This window comes from Heterodontus francisci, chromosome 8 (genome assembly GCF_036365525.1).
Source record: "Heterodontus francisci isolate sHetFra1 chromosome 8, sHetFra1.hap1, whole genome shotgun sequence".
Classification (NCBI taxonomy): domain Eukaryota; kingdom Metazoa; phylum Chordata; class Chondrichthyes; order Heterodontiformes; family Heterodontidae; genus Heterodontus; species Heterodontus francisci.
The window spans coordinates 117,499,425-117,524,283 of NC_090378.1; the positions used below are offsets into that span (position 1 = coordinate 117,499,425).

The 24,859-nt window shown below is 42.8% G+C and overlaps 1 protein-coding gene across 1 annotated transcript; it reads left to right on the top strand.

Moving 5' to 3' along the window:
- Window positions 1–796: 796 nt before the first annotated feature.
- On the top strand, window positions 797–9,448 carry LOC137373246 (centrosome-associated protein 350-like). Its single transcript, XM_068038097.1, has 2 exons — window positions 797–1,006; window positions 9,278–9,448. Exons 1-2 carry the CDS (start codon window positions 800–802, stop codon window positions 9,446–9,448), a joined length of 378 nt encoding a protein of 125 aa, XP_067894198.1. The 5' UTR covers window positions 797–799.
- Window positions 9,449–24,859: the final 15,411 nt, after the last annotated feature.

Below are 24,859 nucleotides of genomic sequence, written 5' to 3' on the forward strand. Positions count from 1 at the left end.
ACTCTTTTAAAAACTGGTTTTAATGTTGTTTAAAATGGAATTAGAGAAATCAGGTGATCTTACATCAACTCCACTTAAAGACAAGGATCTTGGTTACCAGGACAACAAAGAACCCAGATCAAAGACCTTTTTTTTAACAAGCAGAGGCATCTTAACATACAAAGATAGATTTGTTAAAGGGATACTGGCAAGTTCCTTTAACACCCCAAGCTAAAGAAATATCAGCTTTTGTCACACCAGACGATCTTTACCAGCGCTGAGTGATATCATTCGGGCTAAAAAAAATGCTTTGGCAACCTTTGAGAGACTAATGAGTCAAGTGGTAGTCAGTGTTCCTAACTATAGTTAATTCTGATGATGTGCTGGTATACAGTCTATTCTTGGAAGGAACACTTAAAACAGCTAGAAACTCGGTTTAAAAAAATTACAGGAAGCTCATTTTAGTGGTAAATCTGGCGAGAAGTGAATTCACAAAAGTGAGAGGGACCTACCTCGGGCATATAGTCGGACAAGGACAAGTGTTGCCAAGAAAGGTGAAAGTACAAGCCTTGGTGGAGTTCACTAACCCTAAGTCTAAGCAAGAAACCAAGAGGTTTTTGGGGATGTGTGGTTTCTACTACTAATAAGTTCCTTGACTTATTCCCCTTATGCCACACCTACATGCTTCTGAAATGCGGAATACTTTTAAAGAAGGATGAAGCTGAAAAACGGTTGTACTGAATTGCATTTCTAACTTCTAACAGTCACTGCTAATCCACTGCGGGGATTGGTGTTCTAACTAGTGTTCTTCTCTCCAGACATGGCCAGTGAGGAAGAATGCCCTGCACCATCTTGCTCCCATGCCCACAGTGACAGTTCTATTCCGGAGGAGGTTGGAAGCCTGCCTGCACAGAATGTGGAATCAGCATCAGTAGTCCTTAGGATGTCCACCAGTCCTGACCACAGTGTTTTCACAGATGATTGCTATTCCCAGGACTTTGAATCTGTGGCAACACTCAATAAACAAGTAAGAGATATTTCATATGTTTTCAAAAAACAGTTACCTGATAGTCTAATGGGTCCAGAAACTGCTCAATGTAGTATTAAGGCCATAAAGCATAGAAGTTCCCTGGCTTCGATCCTAGTAAGTCCTAAGTTAGCTGATCATAACATCAACAGGGGCACTGCAATTAGCCTCAGTACCTCTGGGCTACAGAAGGGGGGGGAGGGGGCGAGGAATTCTGCCTGGATTTCTGCTCCTGATGGCTATCTCGGTATTCCTGCTGAGGTGTGTGTGTGTGTGTGTTTGTATCATTGACTTGAGGCCTACTATCTGGGGAATGGCTATGTGGGTGAGGCCTCAGTGGGCTCCAAGTGTTCATGGAGTTCTATGACTGGGTGCTTTCAAGAGATGGGGAAGGAGAACGTAAAAGATAGTATCTTGCCAGCTTTTGATCGGATGCATCCTTTGACCCTGAAGGGGACGAAAGAGGAAATGGCAGAGACTCAAGTGTGGGTGTGTGCCAGCGGACTGGAGAATGGTCTGTATAGAACCCGTTTTAATGAAGGAAACAGTGCTAATCTGGGTAACTACAGGCTAGTAGGGAAATCTTAGAGTCTTCAAATAGCAATTAAATTGCTGCAAATCTGATTAGAACACTTAATTCCACTTATGTAACATTGCCCGTCTCCGCCCCTGCCTCAGTTGTTCTGCTGCTGACGCCCTCATCCATGCCTTTGTTTCCTCCAGAATTTACTATATAATGGGATATTCTAATCGAACTTCTTGTTCTATTCCAGAAAGCCAGTTGACGAAGGATAGAACTGGAGCCAGTCTTTGCACATGTTTTGCTTTATTTACAGAGTTACACAATACACAAGAACTCAGGAAATTAGCACAGGAGTAGACCATCTGGTCCATTGAGCCTGCTCCACCATTCAATATGATCATGGCTGATCTTAGGCTTCAGCACCACTTTCCCACCCGCTCGCTATATCCTTTGATTCCCTGAGAGACCAAAAAACTGTCTATCCTGGCCTTAAATATATTTAACCATGGAACATCCACAACCCTCTGGAGTAGAGAATTCCAAAGATTCACAACCCTTCGAGTGAAGTAATTTCTCCTCATCTCAGTCCTAAATGATCAGCCCCTTATCCTGAGACCATGCCCCCGTGTTATAGATTCCCTGACCAGGGGAAACAATCTCTGTGTCTACGCTGTCAAGCCCCTTCAGGATCTGGTATGTTTCAATGAGACCACCTCTCATTTTTCTCAACTCCAGAGAATATAGGCCCAATTTACTCAGCCCCTCATCATAGGACAGCCCCTCATCCCAGGGACCAATTTAGTAAATCTTCTCTGCACTGCCTCCAGTGCAAGTATATCCTTTGTTAAATGTGGAGAGCAAAACTGCACACAGTACTCCAGATGCGGTCTCAACAAAGCCCTGTACAGTTGTAGCAAGACTTCTTTATTCCTGTGCTCCAATCCCCTTGCAATAAAGGCCAACATGCCATTTGCCTTCCTAATTGCTTGCTGTACCTACATGCTGACTTTCTGCATTCCTTGTACAAGCACACCCAAGTCCCTCTGAACATCAACATTTACCAGTTTCAGACCTTTTAAAATATATTCTGCTTTTCTATTATGACCAAAGTGAACAACTTCACACCTCCCTACATTATACTCCATCTGCCATCTTGTTGCCCATTCAGTTAACCTGTCTATATCTCTTTGCAGCCTCTGTGTCCTCCCCACAGCTTACCTTTCCACCTACCTTTGTATCAACAAACTTAGATATGTTACTCTCTGTCTCTTCATCTAAGTCATTAATATAAACTGTAAATAGCTGAAACCCAGCACTGGTCCTTGTGACACTCCACTACATACTGCCTGCCAACTTGAAAATTCCCTGTTTTTGCCCACTCATTGCTTCCTCTCCGTTACCAATCCTCCGTCCATGCTAATATATTATCCCAACTCCATGAGCCCTTATCTTGTCTATTAACTTTCTGTGCGACACCTTATCAAATGCCTTTTGGAATCCAGGTTTACTACATCTACTGGTTCCCCTTTATCTACCCTACTAGTTACATTCTCAAAAAACTAATTAATTTGTCAAACAGGTTTCCCTTTAGTAAAACCCTGTTGACTTATTCTAATTGTAAAGTGCTTTTCTAAGTGCACTGTTAAGACATCCTTAATAATAGATTCCGGCATTTTCCCAACGACTGATGTTAGGCTAACTAGTCTGTAGTTCACTGTTTTCTCTCTCCCTCCTTTCTTGAAAAGCGGTGTAACAATTCCCAACTTCCAATCTGATGGGACCATTCCTGAATCAAAGGAATTTTGGAAAATCATAGCTAATGCATCCATTATCTCTGCAGCTATTTCTTTTAGAGTCCTAAGCCATAGGCTGTCAGGTCCCAGGGACTTGTCAGATTTTAGTCCCTTAAGTTTCTCCAATACTTTTTCTCTGCTGATATTAATTTCCTTAATTACAAGCATAAACCTCCTAACCCTACAACTACGGTTGCAGAAATAAAAACAGAAAGTGCTGGAAATACTTAGCAGGTCAGGCAGCATCTGTGGAGAGAGAAGCAGAATTAATGTTTCTGATGATAAGTCACAGACCTGAAACGTTAACTCTGCTTCTCTCTCCACTGATGCTGCCTGACCTGCTGAGTATTTCCAGCACTTTGTTTTTAGTTCAGATTTCCAGCATCTGCAGTATTTTGCTTTTATTTAACTACAGTTACAGTGTGTATCGATTTATGGGTACTAAAGTGAGTGCCCACCACCTGCATACAATTAAACACAATTAATATACAAGTAACACTCCTGACCAGCCTCCCATATTCTACTCTCTGTAAACTTGAGGTCATCCAAAACTCCACTGCTCTACTAACTTCAACAAATGCCCGTCACCCATAACCCCTGTGCTCCCTGACCTACATTGGCTCCTGGTGAAACAACACCTCAATTTAAAAATTCTCATCTTGTTTCCAAATCCCTCCAAGGCCTGGCAGTTGCCTATCTCTGTAATTTCCAGCCGTAAACCTTGCGAGATGTCTACGCTCCTCTAATCCTGGCCTCTCGAGCATTCCCGTTTTCAATCACTCCAATATTGGTGGCAGAACCTTCGGTTGCAAAGGCCTTAAGCTCTGGAACACCCTCCCTAAACCTCTCTACCTCACATTCCTCCTTTAAGACACTCCTTAAAGCCTGTCTCTTTGACCAAACTTTTTGTCATCTGCCCTAATATCTCTCTATGTGGCTCAGTAACATGTCTTGTTTTACATTGCCTCTGTAAAACACCTTGGGACGTTTTATTACTTTAAAGGTACTATATAAATACAAGTTGTTGTTCAAGCTAAAACAGTAGCAGTTAGAGCCGATTTCAAAAGGGATAATTGTGCTCAACAAACCTCCATTTTTTGAAGAGCTGACTGAGATAGTAGATGTGGAAATATGGTGGATGTGGTTTACATGGATTTAGAAAATCTTTAACAAGGCATGACATGAGATTACTGGAGATTAAGGGGTATGGAATTAGGGGGAGGATAACAAACTGGATAAAAAATTGGTTAGAAGGAAGGGAATGGAGAGTAGGAATTGAGTGCAGTTTTCCAGAGTGATTGGAAGTGGGTAGCTGTGTCCCACAGGGTTTTGTTCTGGGGCCACTTCTGTTCACTCTGTCATTGATTTGGGTCCAGACTAGAGGGAGTGGTGTTGTAATGTGCAGATCGTATCAAAGTAGGAGGAATAGCTAATTCTTTGGAAGACCAAAGGAAGCTGCAAAGGGAGATTGAGATGATGATGGAATGGGTTAAAAAGTGGCAGGTAGAATTCAATGTCACTTTAGTGTTTGGTTTGCAAAGAATAACAGCAATAATTATACTCTGAGTGGGAGTAGGTTCAGTGTTATGAAGAGCAAGGATCTGCAGGAACAGGTTCACAGGACATTAAACACAATACCTTTGGTTGATAGGGCTGTTAAAAAAAAAGGCAGGCTAATAGAATTCTATGTTTTAGGAACATAGGAACAGGAGTCAGCCATTCAGCCTCTTGACCCTGTTACACCATTCAATTAGATCAACCCCATTTTACCCACCTTTGATCTGTATCCTTTAGTATCATTGCTCAAGAAAAATCTATCACTCAGTCTTGAAATTTTCATTTGATCCCCCAGCATTCATTGTCTTTTGGAGAGAGAGTTGCAGATTTCTGCAGCATTTGTGTGAAGAAGCATTTCCAAATAGGCCTCAATGGTGTAGCTCTAATTTTAAAATTGTACTTCCTTGTTCTGAATTTCCCCCAAAAACACCAATTCTCAAGTGTTTCTTTGTATTTGTATTTCCCCATACCAGATAGTATCCGAATGAATCTGCATTCTATCCTCTCTAAAGCCTCAATACACTTCCTGTAATGTGCAGCCCAATACTACAGACATTACTCTAACTGAGGTCCTCAGGTTTAAATAGTCTCATCATTACCTCTTGGCTTTTATAGCCTAAACCTCGAGATTGGCTTTGGAGTGGGGACAAATTCACTAGATTCACTAGAATGATGCCAGTGTTTAAAGGGTTAAATTATGAGGACAGATTGCATAAACTTTAAGTTTTGTGGTAGTGAAAGTCTGGATTAGATTAGATAGGTGGATAAAGAAAATTGGGATGAAATATGGGAACAGAGTGGGTAAATAAAAGAAAAGACAGACTTGCATTTATATAACACTTTTCACAACCTCAGGATATCCCAAGGATCTTTCCAGCCAATGAAGTACTTTTGAAACATGGTCACTGTTATAATGTAGGGAACATGGAAGCCAATTTGTGCACAGCAAGCTCCCACAAACAGCAATGTGATAATGACCAGATAGTCTGTGATGAGGACTGTTTGTTTGTGTGAAGGGTAAATGCTGATACTCACTAGTGGTCCGAATGGCCTGTTTCCATGTTATAACTTCTTTGTATGCCAATCCCTCAGGTCTCTGCATGCTACCTTTTACAGGAGCTGGCTAGTTTCTAGTTCTTTACCTCTGTCAAAGGCCACAGTGAGGTCAAGAAATGTATATGCGCCAGTATACTCAGAAATAACTTAGATTTCTATAAAATCTTTCACGTCTTCAGGACATCCGAAAACATTTGATGGCCAGTGAATTAATTTTAAAGTGCAAACAATACAATCAATTTGTACACAGTCTCTGCTGCCCATATTCAAAGCCAATCCCTCAACTTTACCACGAGGAAGCTTGTGTGGAGTAGAAGCAATGGCTGTTGGGCTGAAGTCCTATGTGTGCTGTAAATACTGTATAATACCATGTGGTCTCACTTAGCCTCTCTAAGGTGGTGACGTAGTGGTATTGTCACTGAACTAGTAATCCAGAGGCTCTGGCTAATGTCCTGGGGACACAGGTTCAAATCCGACCATGGCAGCTGGTGGAATTTAAATTCAATTAATAAAAATCTGGAATTGAAAGCTAGTCTCAGTAATGGTGCCATGAAACTATCATCGATTGTCGTAAAAACCCATCTGGTTCATTAATGTCCTTTCGGGAAGGAAATCTGCAGTCTTTACCCAGTTTGGCCTATGTGTGTCTCCAGACCCACAGCAATGTGGTTAACTCTTAACTGCCCTCTGAAATGGCAATTAGGCATGGGCAACAAATGCTGGCCATGCCAGAGACACCCACATTCCATGAAAGAATTAAAAAAACCTCCCATCACGTCAATCAAAGATACGACCATTTCTGATCACCTCCCTTTCCATTCACATTCTGGTTCCCATCCCAATCTCACATCCTTTTGTGTCTTTCCAAGTCACATACAACAGCATTTCAAATATGCTGGCATCACCCCCTTCCTCAAAAAACCCACACTTGATCCATCTGTCCTTACAAACTACCAGCCCATCTCCAACTTCCCTTTCCTGTCCAAAGTTCTTGAACGTGTTGTTGCTTCCCAAATCCTTGCCCAAATTTCCCACAGCTCCATGTTTAAACTTCTCCAGTGAGGTATCCATTCCTGTCACAGCATCGAAACATTTGTCAATAAGTCACAAATGGCATTCTTTATGATTGTGACTGTCATTAATTATCACTTCTCATCCTACTCGACCTGTCTGCTGCCTTTGACACAGTTGACCACACCATCCTCCTCCAATGCTTCTCTGTCATCCAGCCTGAGACTGCCCTCACCTGGTTTCATTCCTAGCATTCCAGTAGTGGCCAGCGAATCACCTGCAATGATTTCTCTTCCTGCTCCCACATCTTGGTTTTCCCTACCTATTTCTCATCTACATGCTGTCCTTTGGGGACATAAACCAATGCACAGTAAGATTCCATTTGTACAGTGGCAACAACCAGCTTTTACCACCACCTCTTTCATCTCCTTCACTGCTTCCGATTTCTAACACTGCTTCTCTGACATCCAATACTGACATAGCCACTGATTCCATCCACCTTCCGAGGCACTCTTGAGCCGAACTCGTCTGCATTTCCACCCCCTGCTGTCCCTTCATTCTCCCCGTCATTCATGGCCATACTTCCCAAAATTTAGGCCCCACATTCTGGAATTGCCTCAAAACCCCATTGTTCTTCTCCGTAAGCATTCTCCTTAAAACAGCTTCTTTCACAAAGCTTTTAGCCACTAGCTCCTAATTTCTGTTCCTTTTGACTTGCTGTGGGTCTGACCAGATCAGTGTGCAACACAGTCAGAGTTTACAGTGGGACTGCGGGTCCGCTCGGTCAGTGTGTGCAGCGGGACTGCGGGTCTGATTACAGTTACTGAAGAGGTTATGATGAGTGAATCTAGGAGTTATACAGATGTGGATTTACATTTATCTCTATCAGTTAATGTTAGTGTGCAGAGACTGGATGCATGTTAACTGGAGATTTGACTAAGCATAACTATCTCTGTTTTTAAACACATGGACCTAGGACATAATTGAGTTTCAAAGTGGATTCCTTCCCTTACTGCATTTGATTTTGAGTGCTATTGCTACATGAGTGTGGTTGTAAGTAAAACTGTTATCATCTTAACCTGAGTGGATTCTTTACAGAAACAACATCAGACCAGAGTGATATTGAAAGCAGAATCCGTGCTCTGAAGGATGAGCTTAGGAAACGCAAGTCAATTGTGGATAAGTTTAGTTTAGAGATACAGCACTGAAACAGGCCCTTCAGCCCACCGAGTCTGTGCCGACCATCAACCACCCATTTATACTAATCCTACACTAATTCCATATTCCTACCACATCCCCACCTGTCCCTATATTTCCCTACCACCTACCTATACTAGGGGCAATTTATAATGGCCAATTAACCTCTCAACCTGCAAGTCTTTGGCATGTGGGAGGAAACCGGAGCACCCGGAGGAAACCCACGCAGACACAGGGAGAACTTGCAAACTCCACACAGGCAGATAAGCTGAAAAAAGAACAGAAGAAACGTCAGAAGGAGAGATTGAAAGCCCAGGAGGCTAGCCTCCTTAAACAACTGGAGGTGAGACTATTGTGGAAGGGCCTGACACCCCACACTGTCTAACCAGTTTTCAGCTGGCGATAGAACATCAGTCACTGCAGAAGCTGCAATTCAGCCAGTTGCACATAATTCATATTCTCAAAATCAACTCAGCATCTACAAAGTAGATGCTTTTACAATTTTTAATTAGAAAATCATTGAGGGCTATAAAGTGTTTTGGGATGTCCGGCGGGCAAGAAAGATGTTATTCAAAAATAGGTTTTCTCTTTTGGTCTGTCTCTGCTCCACCGTTAGTGGCAGAGTCTTCCACATTATGTCCAAAGCTCGTTCAAAACCATTTCCCAAATCCATCTGCATTGCCACATCACTTCCTACTTTCAGGAGGTTCCTGAAGATCTATGTTTTTCAATGGCACCTTGGGTAGCCTCTCCGTAGGCTGTCACACTCCTGCTCAATGCCCACTTCTTCTTTGTTAAAGCAGTTCGGGGCATTTTGCTATATTAAATGCTGGATAATTAGAGGTTGTTGTAGTGTTGGGATTTAGTGTGTTAAGTGTTTGGTAGGGTGGGGGGACCCTTAACTAACAGATTGGTTTTGACACCATATGACCATCCAGGTATTTTGTCACCCCCATTAATCTTTTTAGTTACTTACTTGGGTGATTAGTTTTACTTGCTGCTAAAATTCACTTTTTTTATTCAGGAATGGTTTTGCAGTTTGTCTAGTGCAGTTAGCAAACTATGATTGACTTGTGGTTCTTTAAATCAGAATGTTTGACCTCACATGTCTCTCTGTGTCTCTGTCTTCACCAGTCCTATGATGAATTTATTAAGAAGACCCAGGCTGAACTAAGTAAAGACCTTGATGTGGCCTGCTCAACCAAACCGCAGATCAAAAACCTGTACTCCACTGGTACTGAGAAACCCAAGATTAAACCACTCTCTCTACTGTCAGTGTTGGGTGCTAATTGGAAAATCTTCTGAAGAATTGTCTCTTCTATTGCACTTTTATATGATAAATATGATAGTAACGGTGGGTCTTCTACCCGAGTGGAATTCCTGTTGTCGAAATAAGTTAGTGGTTGAAGGGTCCCCAGTTATCTTGCAGTTTTATGTTGGGGAAGCTGTGCATTTACCTAGACTTTATAGCACACAAATCAACCATTCGACTCAACAGGTCTATGTCGGTATTTATGCTCCACCTGAGCCTCCTCCCACCTTACACCATCTGACCCTAATAGTGCTTCCTCTTCCTTTTTCTTTCAGGTACTTATCTAGATTACCCTTAAATACACCTATATTATTCACCTTAAGCACTCCATGTAGTAGCCAGTTCCATAATTCTCACCACTCTCCACTCCACACTCTGGGTAAAGAATTTTCTCCTGAACTCCCTGTGGATTTATTCATGACTGCCTTATATTAATGGCCCCTAGTTCTGGTCTCCCCCACAAGTGGAAGCATCTTCTCTATGTTTACCCTATTTGAACCCCTTCATATTTTAAAGACCTCCATCAGGACACACCTCAGCCTTCTCTTTTTTAGATTAAAGACCCCCAGTCGGTTCAGCCTTTCCTAATAGTTATAACTAATGTTCCTCTCAACAGTTTAAAACCTTTCCAAAAACAAGCCTGTATATCTGATGCAAAACCGATCAGGTCATTCTGTATGACAGAAAAGAAGAGCATTGTTCAATAATTTTATTTTAAAGCAAACCTATGCAATTGCTCCAAAATGTTAATGTTCATACATTACCTGGGCAGGTCAATTGGGTGAGTTTTGGGATGTGCCATGAGGCAGTCCTGGGAGTGTAGTATTTCCACAAAATCCGTGTATTGTTGGGATTGTAAACTGCCATTTGTATACTCGCATCTCCTGCCCCCAGGTTGTAATGTTCCATGCACTGAAATGGACAATGACTCTTTTCTCCATTCATATTGAACACCCTTTCATACTTGAAATTTGAATTTATTTGCTGCTTCCGTTTACCCTATCTCCATCACACACTATTGTCTAAAGAGCTGGTTGTTCCAGCCTGGAGGCCCGGTTACATATTTGAGTACTGCTCTGTAGCAACCTTCAGTGTCAAAAGAATCCATTCCACCATGTTGCCACTTTCTCCTTTCACCATGGTCTAGCCAATGATGAGGGAAGGAGTAAGTGTCAATCAAGACAGAAACTCAACTTCAGGTTGACCCAATGCTTCCACACAGTGTGCACCAGGCCCAATACCTCCTTCAATTAGTTTGTGCTAAGTGCTGCAATTATATTCTCCTCTTTCGGGTGTTGATAGCAGACAGTCATTTAACCGAAGCTTTGTATGCTACTGGTTTAAGAAGATTGGACGATGCAACTGTTTGGCATCTTAATTTAATACGCATCAAAAGTGACTAAGTGCATGGAGCGAAATGTGTGTGGAAAATAAAAATTGGAATTCCTTTATAACTGAAACATGGTAGATTTCTCCAGCATTTTGTATTTCACAGCACAGAAATGTGATTGTAATATTAGATCAGGATGGTACCTTTCTTACTGCTGGTGTTTCAGGTTCATTTTTATTCAATGATAAAGTTGCTGTTTCAAGTTGGTGACATTTTATCAGAATCTGATGCAAGGTCATTGACCGAAACATTAACTCCATTTCTCTCTCTCCACAGCTGCTGCCTGACCTGCTGAGCGTTTCTAGCATTTTCTGTTTTTCGTTCAGATTTCCAGCATCTGCAGTATTTTGCTTTTGTCATTTTATTCAACTCATTATGGCCCAGAGTGGGAATTGTTTTACATTCCCTGGAAGACATTTTTGATAGCTGATTGCCTTTTTACTGATATAACTCCTCCAGGCAGCAGTGCAGAAATCTGTGTTCTTGCAGTTTAAAATGTGACTATTACCCAGAGACATCAGCTGTGTTACCAGCAGGGCAGGTTATAAGGTGAAAAGCAAGTCAGAAAAGCTTGCTGGGAAATAGTGGCACAACAGTTTCAGGGTTCTGACTAGGAGGCCAGTGTTGGTTTGCCAGTTGTGTCTATCACAGACACTCTGGAAGGTTAGGCAAAGATTGGGAAATGCTGTTTAGTATGGGGACTGCCTGTTTATGCACCACAGTCCAGGAAGGGGTTGACTGGATTTATCCATCAGTGAAAATAGCTAAGTTGGTTATACTGCACGGACTATATGATTACGCTGCCGAGCTCTAAGTTAGAATTTGTTTTCTGTTTTCAGGACTGAATCTGCAAAGAGCTGGAAATCCCTTACTGAGGGCGAAAGATCCAAAGCATCGTTGGGCTCCGTTGCCAAACATGGTATGTACCTGTTACCACACACCAATAGATTTGGACCCCAGGGGTTGTGCCTTTAAACAGCTAAGTTAGTGTAGGATTGAAAAGCTCTAGAAAATGTTTACTATCATTTTAATATTTTGACTTGATGTATTGAGCAGCAAGCAGTCGGCCTTCATATTGAAAGCCAGTGTAAATCAGCAGCTGATATATTTATGTTTTTGGTAATTCTGCAATCGGTTGCTGCACTGATCTCCAGCTCACCTACTCTCCCTTGTATCTAGATCTTTCGCATTCAGTTCTGAACTTGTATGTGCCATCACCAGACTGGCTTTTTAAAAAAAAAATTCCAAATACTGTTTCAGTAAGGCTTTTTTGTTCCTTTACTGAGAATGCAATGGCTTTCAAAACTACATCCTCAAGTGGTGTCATTGCAAGTTTACATGGATAAAATAATTTCACGTCCCACTTCAGAGACCTGAATCCCATAATCCAGGCTGACACTTTAGTGCAGTACTGAGTGAGAGCTTCACTGTTGGTGGTGCTGTCTTTTGTTGAAGATGTTAAACCGAGGCCCCGTCTGCCTTCTCAGGTGGATGTAAAAGAAAAGTGTAGCGAGTTCTTCCCAAGTGTCCTGGCCAATTTTTATCCCTCAGTGAACACCTAAAACAGATTATCTCGTCATTGATCTTATTGCTAGTTGTGGGACCTTGCTGTGCTGCCGTGATTCCAACGTTACAACCGTGACTGCATTTCAAAAAATATTTGATTTATTGTCAGGTGCTTTGGTGGTGGTCCTGAGGACATGAAGTGTATTGTACACACACAATTTCATTCTTTATACAAAGTGATTGAGTAACACCAATTACTTGTGTTTGTTACAGACCAAAGATTATCAAGTCCTGAAGGGCAGAAATCTAATTGCCTCAGTGAACTGCAAGCATCAGACCGAAGCAAATCCACAATCTTCGATAGTCGAGATTGGTCCAACAATTTGTTTCTCTCTACTTTGCGACAAAAAATTTCTCAAAGATGCAACTTTCCAGGAATCTGATGCAACTGAGGTTTACTTCATAGGAGATGCTATTGTCAGATTCAAGTGCTGTACTATTTTATATACTGAATCGATAAACTGATTTAATAGATATCTCTCAGCCTCGGTCTTAGACAAGGTTACATGTAAAAGACAAGTTAAACCTTCTGATAAATCTGACTTTATTTTGATGAACAGCCTCTCTGGTGGTGTTGGACATTACTTTAAAGCTCAGTTGTTCTGTGAGCAGGCCCAGATTCATACCTGCTCTTGGATATCTCTGATAGTGATATTTTTTGTTTCATTTATAATTAAGGTTTCAAGTGTTTAATTTTAGCAGCATTTTGTTTACTCCAAATTCAGTCTAGGAACATAGGAGCAGGAGTAGGCCATTCAGCCCATCGAGCTTGCTGCGCTATTCTATATGATCATGGCTGATCATCTACTTCAGTGCCTTTTTCGCACACGATCCCCATATCCCCTTATGTCACTTGTATTTAGAAATCTGTCAATCTCTGCTTAAAACATACTCAATGAGTGAGCTTCCACAGCCCTCTGAGGTAAAGAATTCCAAAGATTCACAACCCTCTGAGTAAAGAAATTTCTCCTCATCTCTGTCCTCAGTGGCTTCCCCCTTATTTTTTAAATTGTGTCCCCTGGTTCTAGACTCCCCAACCAGGGGAAACATATTACCTGCATCTATCCTTTTAAGTATTTTGTAGGTTTCAGTTTCATTCTTCGAAACTCTCGAGAATACAGGCCCAGTTTCCCCAATCTCTCTCCATAGGACAATCCCGCCATCCTGGGAACAAATCTGGTGAACCTTCATTGCACTCCCTCTATGGCAATAATATCCTTCCTAGGGTAAGGGGAACAAAACTACATACAATACTCCAGGTGTGGTCTAACCAAGGTTCTATACAATTGAAGTAAGACTTCATTACTCCTGTCCTCAAATCCTCTTGCAATAAAGGCTAACATGCCATTCGCCGCCTTGCTTGCTTGCTGCACCTGCATATTAGCTTTCAGTGACTTATTGACAGGGAAACCCAGGTCCCTTTGTACATCTATACTCTCTAATCTCTTACCATTTAAGAAATACTCTGCACATCTGTTCCTCCTACCAGAGTGGATAACCTCACATTTTTCCACATGAGATTCCATCTGCCACGTTCTTGCCCACTCACAAAGTCTTTCCAAATCTCCTTGAAGCTACTTTGAATCTTCCTCACAACACACATTCCCATCTAGTTTTGTGTCATCCGCGAACTTGGAAATATTACATCTGGTCCCCACATCCAAATCATTGATATATATTGTGAACAGCTGGGGCCCAAGCCCTGATAGCTGCAGTACCGCACTAGTCACAGCCTGTCAATGTGAGAATGACCCGTTTATTCCTACTCTGTTTTCTGCCTGTTAACCAATCCTTAATCCATGCCAGTATATTAGCTCCTATCCCATTTGCTTTAATTTTGCGAATCAACCTCCTGTGGGGGACGTTATCAAAGGCCTTTTGAAAATCCAAGTATACCACGTCCACCAACTCCCCTTTATCAATTCTGTTAGTAACATCCTCAAAAAACCCCCAACAGGTTTGTCAAACATGATTTTCCATTCATAAATCCATGTTGACTATGCCCAATCAGACTATCCTTTGTTTCCTCTCACTGAGCCAATTTTGGATCCAACCTGCCACATTTCCCTGTATCCCATGGGCTTTCACTTTACTGGCCAGGCTGCCATACAGGACCTTATCAAATGCCTTACTAAAATCCATGTAGACCACATCCACTGCATTACCCGCATCTATCCATCTTGTTACTTCCTCAAAAAACTCAATCAAGTTAGCAAGACATGACCTTCCCTCAACAAATCCATGCTGACTATCCCTGATTAATCCATGCCTTTCTAAGTGGCAGTTTATCCTGTCCCTCAGAATTGATTCGAATAACTTACCCACCACTGAGTTCAGACTGACCGGCCTATAATTATTTGGCTTATCCCTCGCACCTTTTTTAAATAGTGGTATAACATTCGCAGACCTCCAACCCTCTGGCACCTCTCCCATATCCAGTGAGGATTTGAAGATGATCCTCAGCACATCCGTTATTTCCTCCCTGGCTTCCTTTAACAACCTGGGATGCAATCCATCCGGCCCTGGCGATTTATCCACCCTCAAGAATATCAGACCGTCGAGTACTTCCTTCTCCCATTGTCCTTTATCGTATCTAATATTTCACACTCTTCCTATTTTACTACAATGTCTGCAATCTTTGTCCTGGATTTAGTACTGACATGTCCGTGGCCTGTTCCTCCTGTATCTGCTGGAGGCTTCACGTCCATGCTGAAGCCTTCTGGTCACATGATCCATCTGGAGCTGGACAGAACGCAGCAGACTAGAAAAGGTAGGTCTTTCACTGTCTGTCAAAAATCCCACTATTTCAGAGCCCTTTGTAAGGTCATGAGTGAGGGTGTCACTTGCGATAAAATGACATAAGTTGCAGTGTCTGGTGTCTGTGTGTGAGTTTGTGTTTGTTCATCAGGAGAAACTGCGCTGTATGAAGATCGACCAGTAATTACAATGGCACAATAGAATATTTATTGCAACAAAATATTTATTTTTTTACAATAATTTACAAATGTACAAATCATGTTAAGGGGTGGATAAGTTTGATGTTAAGAGGAGGAGTTGGAGGAGGATCGGGGCCTGGGTCTCTCTCGGCTTTATTCTGGGACTCTACAGCAACAGTTGATTGCACAGTTCTTCCACCAGGTGGCCCACCGGCTGAGTCGGTAACATGATGGCTGCCTCAGGAGGAAAGTTGAAAAGGCCTTTGCGAGATCTCAGAGCTGCTCCTGGTCATTGTTGAAAAATGATTCACAATCCATGGTGTAGGAATTCACCCGTTGGGAAATCTTGAACCAACTGGCATGAGATGCTTCTGAGGAAGTCCATGTAACTCCAGTTGGGGTTCTCTAGATATCTTTCAGTTAAAGAAGAACCCTTCGCACATCCAATAAGTGGGAAGATCATCCACAGTGTTAAACTGCAAGATCAGGTGATCTCCTCACTCTTTCCATCTGAGTGCAACAACAAGTGCACCAGGTTGGAATGGACCTGCTGGGAGATGGAATATGTGGACCCTCCAATTCCACACTTGGTCAAGTTCCCCAACACGTTGAATACTTCCACCCACACTTTCTCAGACTCTGCCCCAAAGAGTGGCTGAATTCTGGTAAGATTTGGATCCACAAAGAGCTGGATGGTGTTTGCCATTGACTGGATAATACTCAGGTACGACAGCACCACATGCGTTAGCAACTCCGAGTTCTGCTCATTCTCCAACAGGCTAATCATTGTGTCCATCACGCTCCAAGACTGTCTTTTAGTTCCAAAGTTAATATTTCTCCGGACCCAGGCACACAACAACCGGCTAACAGGAGAGACATACAGCAAATACCTTATCAAACTGTTTAGCACAGTGTCTGTGAGCTACAGCTCTGAAACCAGTGGAGCTTTCAGCAGTTCTCCGAGCCTGATAGTCTTGGAGCCTAATGATGTGAGAAGCCAGTTGGTTCACAATATGAGGCAGACTGTAGCCAGCATGTTCTGCCATTGCTCTGGCCAGCAGAACGACCCCCTTGTCGAAGTGGTTCAGCTTCATCCTTTGGCACCATCCTCCATTTCTATTCATGTTTTCAATGACGCCTCCATTTGTTGCTTTGCCTGGAAGGACCTTTAGTGTCTGTACACACTTCTTATACATATCCCAACTTGGTGATGTTTTAAATAGGGCTGTGAAATCTCTCTGCTGCAATTCAGTATCTGAACAATCGAACAGAGAAATATTAACGCAGCTGGTTAACAAAATAATTAGGGTACTGAATATCAGTGGGAATAATGTATTCAGCACCTCTGCCAACATAGGCTTAGTGATAATCTCACACAACCTGCAGATGGCAGCCAGTGATACAGCGGTTGAATAGGGTTTTCTGTTTCCATTGATGGGGCAGGTTCTTTTCTCAAGTGTGTACACCAGCTACTTAATAGTCCTGACTGCACATTTGTGTCTTTGGCCATTGATCTCCACATGTCTCTGACAAATTTCTCCGATGGGTCCAGGGAGCTGAGGAGATGGGATATAACTGCTAGTATATTGTGCCAGGACAAAATGGTGAAACTACATAGAACAGAACATTTTGAATCCTCATAAGGAACTGACTCCAGTTCAACCCTCAGCATGTCGAGTATTTCTGAGACTTGGTCCCGTGGATCACTGCCTCACCTTTAATGATGATTTTTACGAGCACAGCGGCTGCAAAGGAACAGCTGGGGTGTTGGTCAGACAGTCCTTTAAAGACCATGAGGAGCAAGTTGCACAGCTGGTTATGGGGAAAATTCTTGGAAATTACCTTTGCGATCTGATGGTATTTTTGCAAGAGGACTGAAAGGTCATTGTTGTCTAACTGTTCTCTGAGTGTGTTCAGATCCTCTAGCTGCTCCTGTTACTGATCCAGATCGGTACCTTCATATTATAACTGAATGGACAGGATGGTGTACACAGAGACCAGGGCCATCTGTCACACAGGTAGCGAACTGTCTGCACAGTGCAGCATCAATCGTCCAATTAGAGCCCCCATAATATTTCCAGACGCAAGGTTACTGACATTGAGTTTCTGCCAGTAAACTTTCAGAAGCTCGAAGGTGGTCTGCATGGCTCTCTGTCGCTCATGGTCTTCAGTTGAAATGATCCCCTCCTCTACATGATGGATTGTATTTGATATATTCTGCTGAGAATTTTCACTTTTCTCAGCGATCTCTTCAAGGAGAGCTGTGAATAAATCTACTTTGATGTCCATTTTATACTCATTCCACAGCCCACTGATTGAAATCAGATTTTGTTTGGTTGACTTCTTTTGGATTTCTTTTGAATCAGTGATCTTCACTGGATGTTTTTAACTCACTTGGCTTTGCCTCTTCCCTCTTTGCTCTTGCAGTCACATGTGCACAGTTTGTAACAATTTGCTGTGTTTTATACAGCCCTGCAGTTTCTGTGTCATCATGGTTCTCTGGTGAGGGGCAGGTTACATAACACTTCAGTATTGATGTGGCCCTGGATCTTGCACCACATAAGACCTACCACCTGCGTGTAGCCAGTTAAGGTGGGTGGTGGGGATTTAAGGCCTGAGATGCAGACCATAGGGACAATGCAAATTCATAGACCTTGGCAGCCATATTTGGACTGAGCAGCTGTTTGTTCCTGATAAAGCATCTACTGCACTGCAGTCATTCAAAGTATTTGTGACAAGAGATGTAGAAATGGGAGTGTCAGACAAACTCTTTGAGCAGAATTTCCCCCAAATTAAGATGTTCAAGTGTCAGATCATGGGAAAATGCTGGAATCTATTATTAGGGGCATGAACACTTAAAGAATCATTAAAGCAAAATATTGCAGATGCTGGGAATCTGAAATAAAAACAGAAAATTCTGGAAATGCTCAGCAGGTCAGGCAGCATCGGTGGAGAGAGAAGCAGTTAACATTGTAATCTGTGACATTTCATCAGGTCACAAATCTGAAACGTTAACTCTGTTTCTGTTTCCACAGATGCTGCCTGACCTGCTGAGTATTTCAACATTTCAGTTTTTACTTAAAGAATCATAATGTGTTTTGACCGAGTCAACATGGATTTATGAAAGGCAAATCTTAATTAACGAATCTCATGGAATTTTTTGAGGTTGTAGCAAGCAGTGTAGTCTAATTGCCCTTAAAAAGTTGGTAGTGAGCCACCTTCCTGATCCGCCACAGTCCATGTGGTGCAGGCAGACCCACAGCATTGCCAGGCAGGTGTTTCCAAATTTTTGACCAGCGACAGTGAAGGAACTGTGGTATATTTCCAAATCAAGATGGTGTGTGACTTGAAGGGAAACCCACAGTGGTGGTGTTCCCATGGGTCTGCTGCCCCTGTCCCCCTAGGTGGTAGGTCTTGTCAAAGGAGAGTTGATGAGTTGCTGCAGTGCATCCTGTAGATGGTGCACACTGCTGCCGCTGTGCACCAGTGATGAAGGGAGTGAGTGTTGGAGAAAGCCCAGTCCACTCTTGATACTAGCAAGGTAAAGTATCCACCGACATAACAACTTGCTGTGAAATGATTTATGCCGGGGCTGCACGGTACTGGGTAGAATACTGTCCTCTCACCTTTGGGACCTGGGTTAGAATCCAGCCCAGAATGATGGAGTGAAAGTCTTCTGTCAGCATTAATGAACTGGTGCAGCTGGCTAGAGCACCACACAATGCATAAAGTGGCTTACTCTTTTGAGGGTTAAAATTGAAAACAAATAAATTCAGACACAGGGCTGTGAAAATGTGGAATGCAGAAGGCGACAGATGCAGAATGAATTGAGACATCTGGAGCACGGGTAACGAAATTGGGTTTAAATATGTAGATGTTGCCAGGCCAACAAAATAACAAAGCGGCCTTGTCAGCTGAAAAGGCCGACCTTTGTTCCTCTGTATTGTTCCGACCAAGTGAGATAGGGATCTTGGGGTTCCCTCTCAGCCTTTGCCTGGTGTAACCATAACAGGGTTTAATTTTAAAAACACCGTGATTTTTGTTCCCCCTGAGCGAATCCTTGTTCACTGTTTTCCAATTGTAAGACAAACAAATTAATTAGACAGATTGTATTAGATTTAAACAAGGTGGAAGTTTATTTATCTTAAACTCTAATCCAATGAACGACTACGAACATGCAATGTGACCACACGATAAACACACATGCAGATAGAGAGAGGAAAGGTAGAAAGAATAAAGGGAAAAGTTTGAGGCAACAGATGGATTGTAGTTACAGTCCTTTGAATTTGATGTTGAGTCTCTGGTTGTCGGTAAGTCTTGCTGTTCGTTGGGGCCCAGCGCACGCTTTAACTTGTTTCAGTGTCGGAGGTTTTCCACTCTTGAAGTTTTAGCAACTTCAGCGGGTCCGGAGACTTGTGAGAAAGTGAGAGAGAGAGCCAGGCAGCAGTTTGGCCAAACTGTCCTGTGAGCACAATTCAAAACTCCAAGTTGGCCAGCAGGTTAATTAACTGCCCAGTTGAATTCGGATGGGGGTCTGATAAAGGGCCGAGGCAGGATTGTCCCTCCCACTTTCTGACCTGTTGCCCAGACTTCCATTGTAGAAATAAAATCCAGCCCAAGGAGTCAGTTGCATGGTCAAAGTTGGAGGAGACGGGTGGCCTAAACTCCAGATTGATCTGGAGGCCACCCTGCTGACTGTGGATGCAGATTGCCCCGCTTGCAGCATGAATTCCTGGAGTCTAGTAGCTGGAAGGTCAGAGTGAACTCACGACATCCTGATCTTTACCGTAGAGCCATTCCAGGAAGTGAGGGGGTGACATCACTGAAGCTACTTCATACAGAAGGTGATGCTACACAAGGATCTCCAAGACACCAATAAAACTGACATTGAGTGCCAGATAGTCCACCATAAACCTCCTTCACCTTTACATAAGATGTATCTGGTTGCTTATCATGTCAGTGAAAGATCTCAAAGCACATCACTTCTGGAGTACATATGAACATACAAAATTGACGGACAGGAAAGGACCAGCTGGTCCATCAAGCCTACCCCAAACCTGGTCCATCATGACTAGATGCTTTGAGACCACTCCACAGTTATTTAACTTGCTGGAAGAGGCAGAAAACCATTGTTCTCCGACCCCCTCAGGTAATTGAAACCAGTCGATTTCACATTGAAACAGTGGTTGCTGTTACGTAAACGAATTGCAGCTAATCTTCCCCACCAATGTAAGACAGTGTGGTGAATGATCCATTCCCTTAGTTTTTGATAGTATTTGTTGAGGGAGGAATCATAATGAGGACGATGACAAAAACAACAATAGTGCATTCATATGGTGCTTTTAATGTTGAAAAAAACATCGCAAGCTACTTCACAGAAGTGTAATCAGTCAACAATTTACACTGAGCCAAGGAAGGAGATAATAGTGTTGGTGACCTAACGAATGAGGCAGATTTTGAGGCGGACCTTTCCATCTGCTCCTGCATCCCCTTTAGAATTATACACTTTAGTTTATATTGTGTCTCCATGCTCTTCCTACCAAAATGTCCCCTTGTTCAAGAAGGGGAGTAGAGACAGCCCTGGTAATTATAGACCTGTGAGCCTTACTTCGGTTGTGGGTAAAATGTTGGAAAAGGTTATAAGAGACAGGATTTATAATCATCTTGAAAAGAATAAGTTCATTAGCGATAGTCAGCACGGTTTTGTGAAGGGTAGGTCGTGCCTCACAAACCTTATTGAGTTTTTCGAGAAGGTGACCAAACAGGTGGATGAGGGTAAAGCAGTGGATGTGGTGTATATGGATTTCAGTAAGGCGTTTGATAAGGTTCCCCACGGTAGGCTATTGCAGAAAATACGGAAGTATGGGGTTGAAGGTGATTTAGAGCTTTGGATCAGAAATTGGCTAGCTGAAAGAAGACAGAGGGTGGTTGTTGATGGCAAATGTTCATCCTGGAGTTTAGTTACTAGTGGTGTACCGCAAGGATCTGTTTTGGGGCCACTGCTGTTTGTCATTTTTATAAATGACCTGGAAGAGGGTGTCGAAGGGTGGGTTAGTAAATTTGCGGATGACACGAAGGTCGGTGGAGTTGTGGATAGTGCCGAAGGATGTTGTAGGGTACAGAGGGACATAGATAGGCTGCAGAGCTGGGCTGAGAGATGGCAAATGGAGTTTAATGCGGAAAAGTGTGAGGTGATTCACTTTGGAAGGAGTAACAGGAATGCAGAGTACTGGACTAATGGGAAGATTCTTGGTAGTGTAGATGAACAGAGAGATCTTGGTGTCCAGGTACATAAATCCCTGAAAGTTGCTACCCGGGTTAATAGGGCTGTTAAGAAGGCATATGGTGTGTTAGCTTTTATTAGTAGGGGGATCGAGTTTCGGAGCCACGAGGTCATGCTGCAGCTGTACAAAACTCTGGTGAGACCGCACCTGGAGTATTGCGTGCAGTTCTGGTCACCGCATTATAGGAAGGATGTGGAAGCTTTGGAAAGGGTGCAGAGGAGATTTACTAGGATGTTGCCTGGTATGGAGGGAAGGTCTTACGAGGAAAGGCTGAGGGACTTGAGGTTGTTTTCGTTGGAGAGAAGGAGGAGGAGAGGTGACTTAATAGAGACATATAAGATAATCAGAGGGTTAGATAGGGTGGATAGTGAGAGTCTTTTTCCTCGGATGGTGTTGGCAAACACGAGGGGACATAGCTTTAAGTTGAGGGGTGATAGATATAGGACAGATGTCAGAGGTAGTTTCTTTACTCAGAGAGTAGTAGGGGCGTGGAACGCCCTGCTTGCAACAGTAGTAGACTCGCCAACTTTAAGGGCATTTAAGTGGTCATTGGATAGACATATGGATGAAAATGGAATAGTGTAGGTCAGATGGTTTCACAGGTCGGTGCAACATCGAGGGCCGAAGGGCCTGTACTGCGCTGTAATGTTCTAATACTAATTCTAAAAATGAATCACGTCACATTTCTCTGCTTTGAACTTCATCTGCCACCTGTCCGCGCATTCCACCAACTTGTCTGTGTCCTTTTGAAGTTCTACACTATCCTCCTCACACTTCACAATGCTTCATAGTTTCATATTGTCTGCAGACTTTGAATTTTTGCCCTGTACATAAAGGTCCAGGTCCCTACACTTCAAACCTTCTTCTAGCCGATAAAGCATCCATTAATCACAACTCTGTTTCCTGTTACTCAACCAATTCCGTACTGGTGTTGCTACTGTCCCTTTTAATCCATAAGCTTTAACTTTGCTCACAAGTCTGTTGTGTGGTACTGTCTCAAACTCCTTTTGAAAGTCCAGGTACACCACATCAACTGCATTGCCCTCATCAACCCTTTCTGTTTCCTCCTCAAAAAAAGTCAGTGAAACTGACTGGCCTATAGTTGACGGGCTTATCTTTGCACCCCTTTTTGAACGAGGGTGTGAAACGTTTGCAATTCTCCAGTCCTCTGGCACCACGCCCGAGTCTAAGGAAGACTGAAAAACTATGGCCAGTGCCTGCACGATTTCAACCCTCACTTGTCTCAGTCCTGTGGACTGCATGCATGAATAGAGATCAGAGCTCAGGCTCTGGGTTGATTATCCAGAGGGTTTTTCATGTCAGATGGGTGTGCCTAACCCTCCTGCCATATTGGATTTACCACCCAACTAACTGGTGTAAAGATGGTTACAGTCATAAAACGTGTTCCTGTTGCAGCCTAGTGGATGATAAATCGGCCTGTAAAGCATTAACCTACCACGCACTACTTCAAAAGGAAAAGTGTGAAGATACAAAAACTATCATTTTAAGCATCCTGAAACTGATTTTCATGAATGCAGTTTCTTGGATTGTAGAGCTAGGAGCTTTAAGGCCCGAAGTTCAGGTGGTCCTTAGTAGGAGGAGACAGCAGTGAAGAAGTGGGGCAAATAACATTGGGCAACAGGCCTAATTTTTAGAAGCAGGTGCTGGTAACAACATTAACTTACATCTTTGAGATGGAACAGAGGGGTCCGTGTTAAATATCCCATAACACCACTTCTTTTGGAGACTGAATCCTCCCAGCTTAATCAGAGGAAAGTACCAATGTCCATGACAAAGAGTGGCTTGGTAGCAGCATTGCTGGCTAAGTTCTAAAGGATATGATTGCAAGCCTGAGCTTTTCCAGGTGATGAGAACACCGTGACGCAAAAGCCTACTTGACCTTGTCATCATCAGTCTACCTGTCGTAGTTGCACGTGTCCATAACAGCATTAGGAGGAGTGACCAGCACACAGTCCTTGTGGAGTCAAAGTCCCACCCTTTAATTGACGATATCCTCCATTGTGTTATGTAGTGCTATCAATGTGCTCAATGGGATATAATCAGAACAGATCTAGCAGCTCAAAACTGGGCATCCATGAAGTGCTCAGGGCCAACAGCACAATCTGTAACCTCATGGCCCAGCATATCCCTCACTTTGCCTTTACCATCAAGCCAGGAGACCAAACCTGGTTCAATGAGGAGTATAGAAGAATATGCCAGGAGGAACACCAGGTGTACCTGAAAATGAGTTGTAACTTGTGAAGCTGCAACACAGAACTGAACAGTGGGAGCAGCATGCTTTAGACAGCAAAGGAATTCACAATCAATGAATTCAGTCGTGAATAGTGGTTGACAATTAAACAACAGGAGGAGGAGGCTCCGAGAACATTCGTATCCTGAATGATGGCAGAGCCTAGCATGAGAGTGCAAAAGACAAGGCTGTAAATAACTGAAGCAATTGTAACCATCTTCAACCAGGAGAGCTGCGTGGATGATCCAACATGGCTTCCCCATCATGGCAGCTTTTCCAAAACTCTTTTATTCAAATCTAGTGAAGCTTCATTTTTAGCACGAGAATAGCTTTCGAATAATAATAATAATTCCCTTCCATTTTGCTATTCTTAATCAATTCCACCATCTCAACCACACCCCATGCCATTCCCTCCATCTCATGCCATACCAATCCCATGCCATTACATCCTTCCCATGCCTTCCCTCTCATGCCATCCCATTCCTTCCATCCCTCTCATGCCATTCCCATCAATCCCATCCCATCCCATCCTTTATGGAAACAATCTCTCCAGTCAGGGTAACTTTGTTGTGCTCCCCTTACCTTCCAATGTTTTTGTTCTCCCCAAACCACAGCCTGCCATTGCTGCAGCCACCAACCGTTGACAACCTACGTACATCACGTACTCCAATCCTCCGCGTGTCCCATGTGCCTCTGTGTGCGACAGGCATCACCCAGCAACAGAAGCCCCCCTTTAACTGACCAATCAAAATAGTCCGGATAAACAAAAATAAGTGTATTATTATCAATGTACTTACATCTGTGTGTTATTTGTAAATACTTTTTGTATATGTGTTTTTTTTGTTTCTAAGTGTTTGATTTTACCTGTCTGTATGTTGTTTATCAATATATTTCTCTCTGTGTTATTGCTCAGTCTCTCTTATCAGTTGTAAATGTTGTTCTGTGAAGTTTGTTCTCCAATCATCTCCAGTTTAATC

Excerpts from the sequence above, each read along its gene's own strand:
- LOC137373246 (XM_068038097.1), top strand. The coding sequence starts at position 800 with ATGGCCAGTGAGGAAGAATGCCCTGCACCATCTTGCTCCCATGCCCAC. Across the intron at positions 1,007-9,277 it reads TGGCAACACTCAATAAACAA|TCCTATGATGAATTTATTAA; the intron begins GTAAGAGATATT and ends TGTCTTCACCAG.